Genomic DNA, 14,224 nt, shown 5'->3' with positions numbered 1-14,224 from the left:
AGCAAATATTATTAGATGTTCTGACATACTGCTTCTTGCTAGGGCACTCAGCACACACAACTCTAGCAGGTGACTAAAACAAAAGACGTGCTTTTTAGTTTAAAGGAACATTCTAATGCGAAAATGAAATGCTTTAATTATTGCCTTAGTATTGTTCTTATAATTATGGGATTAAAGGGAAGCAAAACCCAGTTTTTTTTTTAATGATTCAGACAGAGCATGAAATTTTAAGCAACTTTCTACTTTACTCCTATTATCAATTTTTCTTTGTTCTCTTGCTATCTTTATTTTAAAAGCAGGAATTCAAAGCTTAGGAGTCAGCCCATTTTTGGCTCAGAACCTGGGTTACGCTTGCTAATTGGTGGCTTAATGTAGCCACCAAAAAGCAAGCATTATCCAGGGTGCTGAACATAAAATGGGCCGGCTTCTAAGCTTTACATTCCTGTTTTTAAAATAAAGATAGCAAGAGAATGAAGAAAAATTGATAAAAGGAGTAAATTAGAAAGTTGCTTAAAATTGCATGCTCTATCGGAATTATGAAAGAAAAAAAAATTGCATTTAGTGTCCCTTTACCCCTGCAAACAAATTAGACACATAGCTAAAGTCCCACTCCAAAGCAGCAAACTGCAACTCCCAAGCATGAAAAGCCAATTAGGAGCAGCATACGTATGTATCTGCCAATCACTGGCCATTTTATGTTCAGCAGCTGCAATGTGTTCAATTTCTGATAGGGGCTTTAGCAATTTCTTTAACTGCTTAGAGGGTATTTTATCACATAATTTGCAAAATTTATAGAGATCTAACAACTTAAAACATTTTAGTTGTGCATTATTGCATATTTTATTTGCACACTAACTAATTTGCTTTTTCTCTCCCCACTTACCATTATATCATACGTTATTATCCATATTATTTATAGATATCATTTTAAATATAATATAATGTATTAATATAATAATTTGCAAGTATATTAGGGGAATTAACAAATCAAACGCAGTCCAAGACTTGGTTTTAACTCAGGTGCCAGGTATCTTGCAACCCTCTCATAGGAACAAAAGGGTTAAAAAAATGCTGGGAGCTCATATAATGAAATGACAATTTAATACATACATATATGAAAATGCTTGTATTCCGTTAAACCTCTCAATAATAAAAACAAGAACTTAAAAAAAAAATATGTAAACTATCAGAACACATTAAATGTAAACTCAATGAAGTTAACTTCAGACAGTTGTAACCTTTTTTTACAGCTACATTTAAGTGTTTTATTATTCTTGTAAAGTTTGATAACTGGAATCAGCATCGTTTTTGTTTGTTATTTATTGAACAAATTACAATGCCTTGTGTCTTTTAAACCAGCCCAATAAAAGCACACTATCCCATAAACACAGTTCTTTAGGACCTTGTTGGGGTGGGTTCTTACTGGTTCACTTTTCATGAATCTTAAGGAATGGCAATTTGTAGTATAAATTACACAGAAATTTTTGTTTTCATAATTAGAACCTCACCTTTCCATATTTTGTAATACTGGAACCAAATGCGAATCCAAATGTCTTTTGGCAACGGAAAACGTCATTACAAAGACAGTTTTGCATTGCGCAATGCACTGAGTCATTTAACATTTGAATCACGTGCAACGTTTAGTAGGATTTGAATTTCAATAAAAGTGATTTGTGTAATATAGCACAAATGTTCTCACTGAATTTAGTGTTGAATTGTCTCCCTGGGACCGATTTAGTTTGCATTTAACGTAGATTCTGGTATGCTGCTAGGAAGTTAACCTAATTGTGGCTTTTTTAAACTAAGGGGTAGAATAATGCTACCCAATAATTAAACACAGAGCAATAAGTTACCAGTCTAATAGTCAGGATATAACTGTGAGCCTTTGTCAGCAGGGGTAATATTAATAACAGTCCATAATAATCCAGTGGCCGAGTGACTGCATTAAATAATCTTGCAATTGTTTATTGATCCATTTTAAAAGGTATTTAACTCACTGTTGTAATGGCTAGCTCCTTACTCCTAATATCCTTTGAAACAAATCTGCTAAAAAGGTTAAAGGGACACTAAACCCAATTTTTTTCTTTCATGATTCAGATAGAGCATGCAATTTTAAGCAACTTTCTAATTTACTCCTATTATCAAATGTTCTTCGTTCTCCTGCTATCTTTCTTTAAAAAGCAAAAATGTAAACCTTAGGAGCTGGCCTATTTTAGGTTCAGCACCCTGGATAGCACTTGCTTATTGGTAGCTACATTAGCCACCAATAAGCATGCGTAACCCAGGTTCTGAACCAAAAATGGGCCGACTCCTAAGCTTTACATTCCTGTTTTTAAATAAAGATAGCAAGAGAATGAAGAAAAATTGATAATAGGAGTAAATTAGAAAGTTGCATAAAATTCCATGCTCTATCTGAATCATTAAAGAAAGAAAATTGGGTTTAGTATCCCTTTAAATACAGTGATAAAGAATATTTTTTTATGTGGTTTATAATACTAGCTATATGTAGTCTGAGTAATAGTTTTATTTACTAGTTTCAAATAACATTGTATAAAAATAGCCTATATATATAAAAAAAATAATGCATTGCTCATCATCAAAAACCAAGTAGCAAAGACTTAAGAAAACAATATATGCATTTATATTGATTCCACTGCTTGTATGCCACATGGATCAATAGATCAGCGAATGTTGTATATTCTGCAAGAAATGAATGCAAATGCTTGAAAATGATGTATATCAACAATAAATAAACACAATGGAACCTAAAACTAATATATATATCTATTGTATTACTTTGTTTTTTCTTTTAAATATAGTATCATTAAAACAGATCTTGGGAAGCTAACTTACAAAAAAGGGTATAATTGTAAATGAGTCAACAAGCTAAAGCTTAGTTAGAACATAGCACAAATTAAGCTTGCAAGAACATGTTTCTTTCATAGTGCAATTAACATACGCATAATAGTAGAGCACAGCTTCTTTTTGTGATTATTTGCATGAAATAGTAGTATTCCGACATTGATCTGCAAAATTTCGAAATGTGTTACTATAGCAAAACAACATATTATTTAGTTACAACTCAAATTACCTGAGTAGTAGTGTACTGTAATTATCTTACTATAGTGTTGAAATACATTTGTTAAAGCGAAATTGTAATGCAAAAATGAGGGATATGATTTTGTTCATGATTCAGCTAGAGCCTTTTTTATAAAAAAAAGTTCCAATGTCTGGAGAACAAGATGGCAGCAGTGTTTGTACATACGTTGTTAGAAAGCATTCTAGCAAAACTGCTGACATATAGTGCTCCAGATATGCTAAGGCTCCTCAGCCTACCTACCTGCTTTTTGACAAAGGATACCAAGAGAAGAAAGTAAATGATGGACATGTATGTAGCAGGGTTAGCTTTTATAAGTCAGCAGGGTGCATTTCTAGTTTTGAGTATTAGAAATTGGTCAGTTTTCAGGGGGATGCAAAATAATTGATGAAAATATAATGCAAAGCTGTTTCACTATGCATAACTAAACAATTTATATAAAAATCGCAATGTATTTACTGTCCATTTAATGGCTCATTTCAAGTTAAATCTATTTATGTGTAATAGCAGGTGAGAGTATTCCCCTCCTTTTGGATGTTCATTTCCCCTTGGATTACGTATCCCTGCCCTGGGCAATAGTTCCTGTAGGAAAATTAAAACCAGGGGGGGAATCGAACTAAAAAAAAAACCTTCCATGGAGGTTCAGTTCACTAAAAAACCATTAACACTAGTCACAAGACTTGCAGAGAAAACATTCCAAGGTATTTAAAAGCCAGGCCAAGTCATTTTACGCAAGATCTAGTAATTCATTAATCAAACTTTGGCTGAAAAACTGAAAATGAGTAACATGCAATAGTAACAAAACTGGCAGATATACAGAATATGTATAATCTACTTTTATATAAACTACCTCTGATAATGTTACAAAAGAACTGTCAATGTCATTGTAGAAAATTATTTGACACAAATATATTCATTCCAACCAATTGTTCTTTTGCCAAACTTAACAAAATGCTGTACCCAGATATCTTTAGCTTGTCCCATTTTAATCATCAGTAAAAACAATAAAGTATTTTTGCTCTAATGAATATTCTGCACATGATCAAACAGGCATTGCTTTTCCAGTTATGTAAAAGCACAATCCCTGAAAGCTACTGAGAAATATTCAAGCTCTCTAGATGCAAAGCAATAGCCTTATATTGGATTCCTAAGCGAGAATGCTTGTGAGCTATGTTGACTCAGCACCCTATAGAGAGACTGATTACAGGGTGACACCTGCTGGTTGACAAAATAACAATGCTACAGGCAGTTTTAGGGAAGGCCAAATCCTGCCTCGGCCACAGGACAAGTTTAACCCGTTCAGTGCTATAGGTTAACTATTAGTGACAAAGACTAAGCTAGACTAAAATAAACAAAAAACAAAACAAAACAATTAACCATGAATTAGCCATGTCAAAGCAAATAAAAAAAAACATCTAAGTTCAGAACAACATTTCACAACTTTATCAGTTACTTTAAACAGTGGTTTAAAAGATAGGAAAAAAAGAGAACTCTGTAATTTGTATCTTGTATCTAATTTTTCACGCATCTGCTCTATTTTCTTTCCAGATTTTGTCAAATATACTTATTGTAATTCAAGCAATATTGGATATATTTGTCTCACTAAATTAGTCATTTCCATTCAAAATGAATCTAATATCTATGAATATGCTGATATAACCTATATTCTAATTATTGTGTATGTTTATGTGCTCTATGTGTGAGTGTATATCTGTGCATGTGTGTGTGTACAGTATAATAGGAATGTAATTGTATGCAAGTGCATGCGTACATATGTGTGTAAGAGTGTGTATCTGTGTTTGTGTTGTGTATGAATGCTATTGTATGCAAGTGTATGACTGTATGTGTGTGTAAGAGTGTGTATCTGTGTTTGTGTTGTGTATGAATGCTATTGTATGCAAGTGTATGACTGTATGTGTGTGTAAGAGTGTGTATCTGTGTTTGTGTTGTGTATGAATGCTATTGTATGCAAGTGTATGACTGTATGTGTGTGTAAGAGTGTGTATCTGTATGTTGTGTGTATATGATGGTATTGCATGCAAATGTATAAGTGTATGTGTGTGTAAAAGTGTGTATTTGTGTGTGTTTGTGTTTTCTGTGTGTGTGTCTGTGTGTGTGTGTTGTGTGTATATGAATGTTAGTGTATGCAAATGTATGTGTGTGTGTAAGAGTGTGTTTCAGTGTGTAGTTGTGTGTGTATCTCTGTGTGTGTATATGAATGTTAGTGTATGCAAATGTATGAGTGTATGTGTGTGTAAGAGTGTGTTTCAGTGTGTAGTTGTGTGTGCATCTCTGTGTGTGTATATGAATGTTAGTGTATGCAAATGTATGAGTGTATGTGTGTGTGTAAGAGTGTGTTTCAGTGTGTAGTTGTGTGTGTATCTCTGTGTGTGTATATGAATGTTATTGTATGCAAGTCTATGATTGTATGTGTGTGCAAGAGTGTGTATCTGTGTATGAATGTTATTGCATGCAAGTGTATGTGTGTGTAAGAGTGTGTATCTGTGTGTGTGTTGTGTATGAATGTTAGTGTATGCAAATGTATGAGTGTATGTGTGTGTAAGAGTGTGTTTCAGTGTGTAGTTGTGTGTGCATCTCTGTGTGTGTATATGAATGTTAGTGTATGCAAATGTATGAGTGTATGTGTGTGTGTAAGAGTGTGTTTCAGTGTGTAGTTGTGTGTGTATCTCTGTGTGTGTATATGAATGTTATTGTATGCAAGTCTATGATTGTATGTGTGTGCAAGAGTGTGTATCTGTGTATGAATGTTATTGCATGCAAGTGTATGTGTGTGTAAGAGTGTGTATCTGTGTGTGTGTTGTGTATGAATGTTATTGTATGCAAGTGTATGAGTGTATGTGTAACAGTTTGTATTTGTGTGTATATGTGAATGTTAGTGTATGCAACTGTATGAGTGTGTAAGAGTGTGTATCTGTGTGTGTGTTGTGTATGAATGTTATTGCATGCAAGTGTATGTGTGTGTAACAGTGTGTATTTGTGTGTGTGTGTGTGTGTGTATGTGAATGTTAGTGTATGCAACTGTATGAGTGTGTAAGAGTGTGTTTCTGTGTGTAGTTGTGTGCTGTATCTGTGTGTGTGTTTGCACGCGTGTATGTATAAATACAATTCAGTGAAAAACAGTATTATCTTAACAGTGCTCTTAACATGACCTACTTGCACAGAGCCACAGACATTGTAGTTAAATGCTTATATCATCACTAAGCCAATGTAATGTGTACCCACAGGGGAACGAACTCCAAGTGAATTTATACAGAGCACAAACGTTTAAACTTTTGCAAAGTTTATGGAACCTGCTTAGGATACATTTAGTGCTTTAGGAGCAGTTTTGATAATTAACAAACAATTCTGCAGTGTCCCTATACATTTCAGTAAACAAAAAGTTTCCCAATATATTTTGATGTGACTATGTGTACTGACTTTCTGAAACACACAAAAATACACGTCTGGGTCAAAGTTGCTGGAACAAGAGGTTCTGAAATCATTAAAGTGCAAGTTGTTCCTAAGCTTTCTAAACCATGAATCTGACAAAGATGGTTATTGTATACGTCTCCACTGTGCGTTAAGTGCAGATTCCCTAGTTACTGTGTGCGGACAATGCACCTGTTGTTATACCTGTATGTCTGAGTCTTGTGACTTGCTTTTTTCTCTCTCACTGTGCAGCCAGCTAAGGCACCCACCTTCCTTCTAAAATATATTTAATTCCATAGTCTCTGGTACTAACTGGCCTCTCACTGGCTGTAGCCGGTGCTGCATAGATACAGCAGGGAGAAGCAGCCCAGGCTTTGGTATGTGACACATGTGATTTAAAATTACACGAACCAGTGTAGGACAAAGTGCATAAGGAATGCAAAGGACATAATTAGAATGGATGATAGGGGTACACAGCTGACTTAACAGGAGTGTTTAATAATGCCCTGTGTGTGGAGATCATTACACTATTGTACAGATTAATGCAATAATCAATTCTCTGTCAATATAGATAAAACACACTAATAATTTAATGGTTACAATGCATAAACTCTGAGCCCTTTATCTATACTGAGTAACTCATTGCAATTTACGATCTTTACAGCCAACTGTTATTATGATATTTCATTTAATTAATAATAGCCAACATGAGCACTAATAGCAAGCAATTTACTAAATTTCTGTAAAAAAAAAAAAGGAAACAAACAAAAACATAATCAAGCAGATTAAAGGAAAGGGGTAATTTAGCTGTCAAAGAGGACTTTAACAGATTGCCTATCAATGTGCTGCAGCTCACTCTGGCAAATAACTGGTTAATGCCTTCACTTTGATCTATTGATTTATACCGTACCCATGTCAACCTGTAATAACAACACATTGTTTCTTAGCACTGGTGTCAGTATATTAAACAATTCAAGAATTTAAAGGGACACTCATGTCAAAATAAACATTTAAGATTCAGAAAGAACATGCAGGTTTAAGGCACTTTCCAATTTACTTCCATTATCAAATTTTGCACAGTATTTTTATTTGCACACTTTCTGGGGAACAAGATCCTACTGAGCATGTGCACAAGTTTACAGGGTATACGTATACTAGTCTATGATTGGATGATGTCTGTCACATGATACAAGGGGGCTGGAAATGGAAGAAAAAATAAATTTGCCTGAAAAAAAAATCTACTGCTTATTTCAAATTCAGAGTAGGTGTTATTGCATTGTCTTTTTTATTATGCACTTGATAATTATGCAATTCTACTATATTTAGTGGTCTTTTAAAATAAAATGTTTACAGTATATGTAGTAAGAAAAATAAAACTTTACACTATGGTTTCACTATTTATTTTGTCCACTTTTCCTATAATTTAATTCAGAAGCTTATGGTCTTTTTAATTCATGTCAAAAATGTAAATGCAGTCTCTATACTTAATACTGCTATATCCCGCATAATCATTGGTTGCAAACTCTTGTGACCCATTTATAGCTGTTCCTAATTGGCCTCAACAGACAAGGAAACCTAGGTTATAACATGGCAGCTCCCATAGCTTTATGAACACTAAAACTTTACACTACATTTTTTCAATACCTAAACAAGTAATAAAATGTAAAAGATATAGCTACATAATGCATATTATTCTCTGGCTAACCTTTGCATTGAATACATCATTCTACCTAGCAGAATGTAGTGTTAAAGGTCCCTTTTAAGAGACATGGAAAGCACTGGTTTTTCTATCATGAATATGAAACATCAAAAATAAACACATTCAAAAAATATTTAAGAAATGAATTTGATTCTTACAAAAAATCCAGCCTGTTATATATCTAGCAATGAAACTTACTTTACATGACTATTAGGAATAAAATAGTTTTAAAAAGGCACCTTCGGGTTCCATTCAGCCTTTTTTTTTAATCCACTGACTACTGTAATATTAGTAAGGCGTGTGCTGAGGTATCTGTCCTAGTTGTCTTCTGTTTTTTTCATGCCAGTATAATGTTACACTGACAAAGGAAACATTGGTGAAGTTCAAGGGCAACAATTGAGGCAGCTGCCTTGTAAGGCATTCCACATTAGACATGAAAGTAGACCCTATTTGTCAATGTCTCCATACGGGATCCTCTTTCTCCAAAGTTGTGAGGCTGAGGCATAAATCAATAATTGCACTTTCTGGCAGCAGCCTATAATCTGAGCTGGTCCATGACTAATTACCAGCAAGCTCTAGTGGCCACTAGTATTAGAGGGAATGGTTGAAAACAGCAATTTCGTATTAAAGTGAAAGGTTCCACATATATATATATATATATATATATATATATATATATATATATATATATATATATATATATCATGATACACTACTGAATCACCACTGCTAACATGTGAGTCTAAAAAACCATATTGCAAATAGGCCCTGCTCATATGTTTTCTTTATTATACACAATCTAAAGTTAGAGCCAATGGTTAAATAAAAGCAATAACACATAGGAATGAACACAAACATATATATGGGTTAAAGGAATATACTACTGCAACATTTAAATGCTCTAATTTGTCAGAGCATGTCAGTTTTACATTACAGAATCTAACCTATTATGCATTTAAGCCTTACAAGGATGTATGCACATAGGCAAAGCCCCACTCAGTGGCTGCAACCATTGCAGCTCCCAAACAGAACATAGCCAGTGATTGGTGGATTGTGTCACTGCCGCTCCAGATTGGCCCTCCAGCCATGTTTTGCTCAGCATCTGTAAGGCTTGCAGATCCCAAGCAGGACTGTGCCTATAAGTGTAAACAAGGGTCAATCACAATTCTTTAGAAATGTTTTTTTTAAATGAATTAACTACAAAAAATCCCCATAGACTTTAATGGTGAATTTTGTAGAAAAACCATTAGATGCATTTTCTAAAGGAATGTAATCGTCCCCATGGCTAGCTAGGGTTCCATATTCCCTCTGTACTACAATGTCCCTTTAATAGGCCACAATTCATTTGCCCAACCAGTGACCCTGCAAAATCTCTCTAGAATCAAGACATTTTTTGGGAGCATCAGCAATACTGCATTTTATAACTATGATATTTGTAAATTCATCCAAGTTTATTTAAAAGATAAATAAAATCATTTCACAATATTTTATGACATAATTATTGTTCTTTTGGTCTGTTTTGTTTTGTTTTGTTTTTGCCATCAAAATTGTCCTCCATAATTTTGCAGGCTTCAAGAACTCAGCAATCCAAAATAAAATGTGTGTTTTAGATTACAAGGAAATCTATTGGTAATAACCTTCATTGTATGGGTATACCAGTCCTATCATAGTTACACAGATATTATTGAAATGTTTGCCGTTGATAAAAGAATTATGCATATACATTTTCCAAATCCAATATTTAAGCATTTTTCTGAAGATTTACATTTAATGTTTAAATAGCATCAAAATGGTGGGAGCTTCATCATCACATGCTGTGGAGACAAATTTGGTCTGTCCTTCAACATCTGCATTTAAATAGATTCCCCAACACTGTGTGTCAACATTGTTCATTAATAAAATACAGCAGGGCTATTAATTGATCCGCTGCTTCCACTGTAACAAAAGTTGGTTTGTGGCCAAGAAGCTATTTTTTATCTCTGTAGATAAACAAGATTGTAAACAACATGAAGCTTGTTGGCGCAAGCAATTACCTTACCTCAAATATGTTTGACGATTCACTGCTGTACTGATTGGAAATGTTTTCTGATTGGTCGCTGTACCACTTTAGTCCACCCAAAAAGCTGTCTGCATCCAAATCATTGACATCAAGTTCAGAGAGATCAAGTTCCGGGAGATCTGGGCAAAGAGGCTGGTCTTCACCAACCAACGCAGCACACTGTAGGGTAAAAAAAAAAAAATTAAACTTGAGGAATTTAATAAACTGCCAACATGTGATCAGCCTTAATCTTTGATCCAGTATTTTATGCTTTCGCCACCAAGGTTACTCTACGATTAAAAAGCCTGGATGTTATCCAGATTAAGAAATCCTTCAGCCATGCCCATCAAAATGTCTTTCCAGGATATGGCTCAATGCCACGTTCCATAAACTATCAAGCAAGGGTCAGTTGAAACAGTATTGCAGTCATATTTTAATATTTGACTAAACATCATTTGTTATTAACCACAAGAGATATATACTGATTCATTGAAATGTATTTCTAGAAAGTAACTGGTTGAATGTATTTTTCTGTTCGACGCAATAATCAGATTACAGGATCTAGTAGACATGGGAGAAAGTTGATTCTATAAATCAATTACCGTTGTCTTTTGTGGATAAGGTTAATTAAAAGTGATGCTAATGACTAGGCATCTAAAACGAAACTGCTTTCTTCATCTGATGCATATTTAAATATAATAAACTTTAAGGTTAGAAAACAAAAAACACATAAAAGATCTTAAAAGGAAAACATCAATACTGAAAGACTTCTTGGTTACAAATACACTAAAACCTGTCAATAATGACATGATAATATAATCAATGTTTATGAATGCTATCATTACTCTTGTAATCTCAGATATCGGGGTTATATTGCTAAGAAACGTCTCTCTTGTTAATTTATATCTGGCCTTTAGGTGACAGCCAGCTTTGACACTCTTTTCTGTCTTTACTTGTCATGATGATACCCTCTACATCTGTAACAGGTGCTTATCAATTTCAACATTAACTATCTTATTGAAATCAACATAGGCCAACTATATCACATCTATACCACAAACATAACTACTATGATTTAGGAGGCCTGAATGTTTAACACGAAAATAATTACTATGCATCATTTCAATTGAACAGACTTTTCTATGTGAAGGAAAGAAGCAATAAATTAGGTTAACTACTCTGGTGATAAGAATGAAGTATTACAATTATTGTTAATTCCCCACTAACCGTTATATATATATATATATACACACACACATATATATATATATCCCATGGCTAAGCGCCAACAGACAAAGGCCTACATTTCATTTCTGGGGGGGATTATTATAATGTGTAGCTGTACATTATATGTTTCTAAACCATGGCAGGAGAGAGTTAACGGGGAGGGAGTAGTTTATTTTAACCCTTTTTTTCCATTCTTTGAAGCACTGTGTTAAAAATTAATGACAAACTTGTTGCAATGTGTATTGCAAAATGCCCCTATCGTTCCCCTTGTTTTAATTACTCTAAGATTAGAGCACATCACCTTCATTAAAGAGAGAAATATCTGAGATTTTCACCTGAGCTATGTGGGCCTCTATTAAAATGAACATCATCAGTACACCCTATTTATCCAGTGGACAGATAGCAATTCTCACAAGTATACAGCCTTCTTCCTTAGTCTTTATAACAGTATATAAGAATTATACAGCCATGCCTTGATTACCAAAAAGCAGACATATATTCATCTTTTGTAGCACAAGTTAATGCTTTTATACATTTTTTATACCGGTTAGGATACTGATAGGAAAAAAAAAATCGGAATCTTAGTGATTATAGGATCAATAGCTGTTGAAATGTTGCTTGCAATCATTGGTTTACAGAAATAAATCTTCCATATTTCCATGCAGGCTCTTTCTAAATCAGCTTTTAACAGCATCAGGAATAATGCATGATGGAAATATCAAGATAAAACAGCTGAGACCCATACTGAGCAAGATAACAACATACAGGATACTCAGAAACAATTAAGACTTTGGAGCAAGCAGTTCATTATTTTACAATCTTGCCTGATAATGCAATGCATTCTATATACATTTCACATATTTCCTACAGTACCACCAAATATTTTCTCCACCCAAGTCTAACAGATCCCAAATGCTTAAGGGGATTCCTAGTTCTCTGCATTCACGCATGTAATATATATTTATGTTATATTGCAGCCTAATCTCACATCTATTGTTCCATTTCATTTTAAGACTACATTTTAATTAGACCTACAAAGTTTTATAAGACTTATATGATGCTTAAGCTAGTAATATTGCTCCGATGGGTAGACTGCACACATGCAGAATTCTAGAATAACCTTTTTTTTATACATCATACACCAGGGAATAGTAGAGAACTGCTTGCTTTTTTTCTTTATGAATTGTAGCCAGCAGAAGCTGTAGATTTGATGTATTGCTACCTATTTTTACACATGCAGCAGCATCTTGCACATCATACGCCTCCTATTTCTTTTGCTCTATTATAATAGCAGTATCGAAAAATAAAACAGCTGATCAGCTTGCATAAAATAAATACATAGATCAATTATATAAACCACAGGTGTGTGCCCAAAACTGCTAGTAAATAAATATTATTATTATTATTATTATTATTTATTATTATATAGAAGTACATACAGTACAACAGTTTGGATCTATCCATTATGCTGATGATTTTGCATTGCATCGAAAGCAATTAGAATTACAAAGAAAGGCATGCAAATTCAAAGTATGCAAGCACTAATATCTGAGATTATTTTAAGTTAATTGTCATATAAATAGAATTGGCAGATTTCCAACCAGGCCACTGGAAAGACTTCAGACACTGATTCATATCAATATCTTCTTAGAGCATACATATTGCATGTGACTGTAGAGCCAGCCAGGCACATGCAAATAGTTTCCAACTGCAACAGACACCGATGACAGCAGCTAATCTTTGACTCAAAGCATCACACAAGTAAAAGCAATTTCTTATAAATATATATAAATGTGTGTGTGTGTGTGTGTATGTGTGTGTGTATATGTGTGTGTGTATATGTGTGCATGTATGTATGTATATATGTATGAGTATATATATATATATATATATATATATATATATATATATATATATATATATATATATATATATATATATATATATATATATAGATATATATATATATATATATATATATATATATATATATATATATATATATATAAATCACTTCAGGAAATATCTTGTCCGGTTGCATTTATGGTGCCACTGGACATTTTGCAAATTGCAGAAATAATATCTATGTAATCAAATAAATAAAATTAATAATAAATAAGCAAAGCAATATATAAAATATGCAATTGATAGCCCACCTCTATGTCACTCCATACAGAGTCCTGGTTGCACATGTCCCACGCCATCCAGCCCCTGAATGACGGCAGTAAACCTTGGGAAGTATAATCCACAGTTACACAGAGCTCGCACTCATGCAGGCAACTAGCCCCTTACTGAGCCTGAACTGAAGGCACCTGTCTTACTACTGTTCCTAGTCACATGACAAAGCTATTAAAAAGTAGGCTGGTCTGTCACTCTACCTCCCCTCCTTATGCCTGGGCAATGCTGCTGCTGCTGTAAGCGTGACGTCACATAGAGGCAGTGCTACAGTGTATCTCTTTCCTTAACCGTTACCCTGCCTGCTGCATTCTTCTGGCTTCCCGACCAGAAGGAGAGGTTAACCCATTGGAAGCCCAAGTTGGCTTTAACGCATTACATTGTGATCCTCTCTGGCAGCTCAATGGTTAACCCTCATACAGTGATTAAAATAAGATTTGGACGCCACCACCCCCTCCCTCCTCCTTCTCGTCTATTGCCTGTCAAAAGAGAGTTGTATCGTATAATGACTGAAATCCCCTGAAATCTTTTTTTAATTTACTTTTTCTTTTATGTTATT

At 34.0% G+C, this 14,224-nt stretch overlaps 1 protein-coding gene across 1 annotated transcript in view; it reads right to left on the bottom strand.

Moving 5' to 3' along the window:
* The window catches only part of PPARGC1A (PPARG coactivator 1 alpha), a 136,245-nt gene extending 122,446 nt beyond the window's left edge, over positions 1-13,799 (bottom strand). The window contains exons 1-2 of the mRNA XM_053704092.1: positions 13,647-13,799; positions 10,264-10,443 (exon numbers count right to left, since the gene is read on the bottom strand). Of these exons, the coding sequence (XP_053560067.1) occupies positions 10,264-10,443; positions 13,647-13,694 (228 nt within the window). The 5' untranslated portion in view covers positions 13,695-13,799. The remainder of the gene's footprint in view (positions 1-10,263; positions 10,444-13,646) is intronic.
* Positions 13,800-14,224: the final 425 nt, after the last annotated feature.

Source organism: Bombina bombina, chromosome 2 (genome assembly GCF_027579735.1).
Source record: "Bombina bombina isolate aBomBom1 chromosome 2, aBomBom1.pri, whole genome shotgun sequence".
NCBI lineage: Eukaryota > Metazoa > Chordata > Amphibia > Anura > Bombinatoridae > Bombina > Bombina bombina.
The sequence above is the reverse complement of the archived record's forward strand: the minus strand, read 5'-3'. Positions and strand labels throughout refer to the sequence as shown.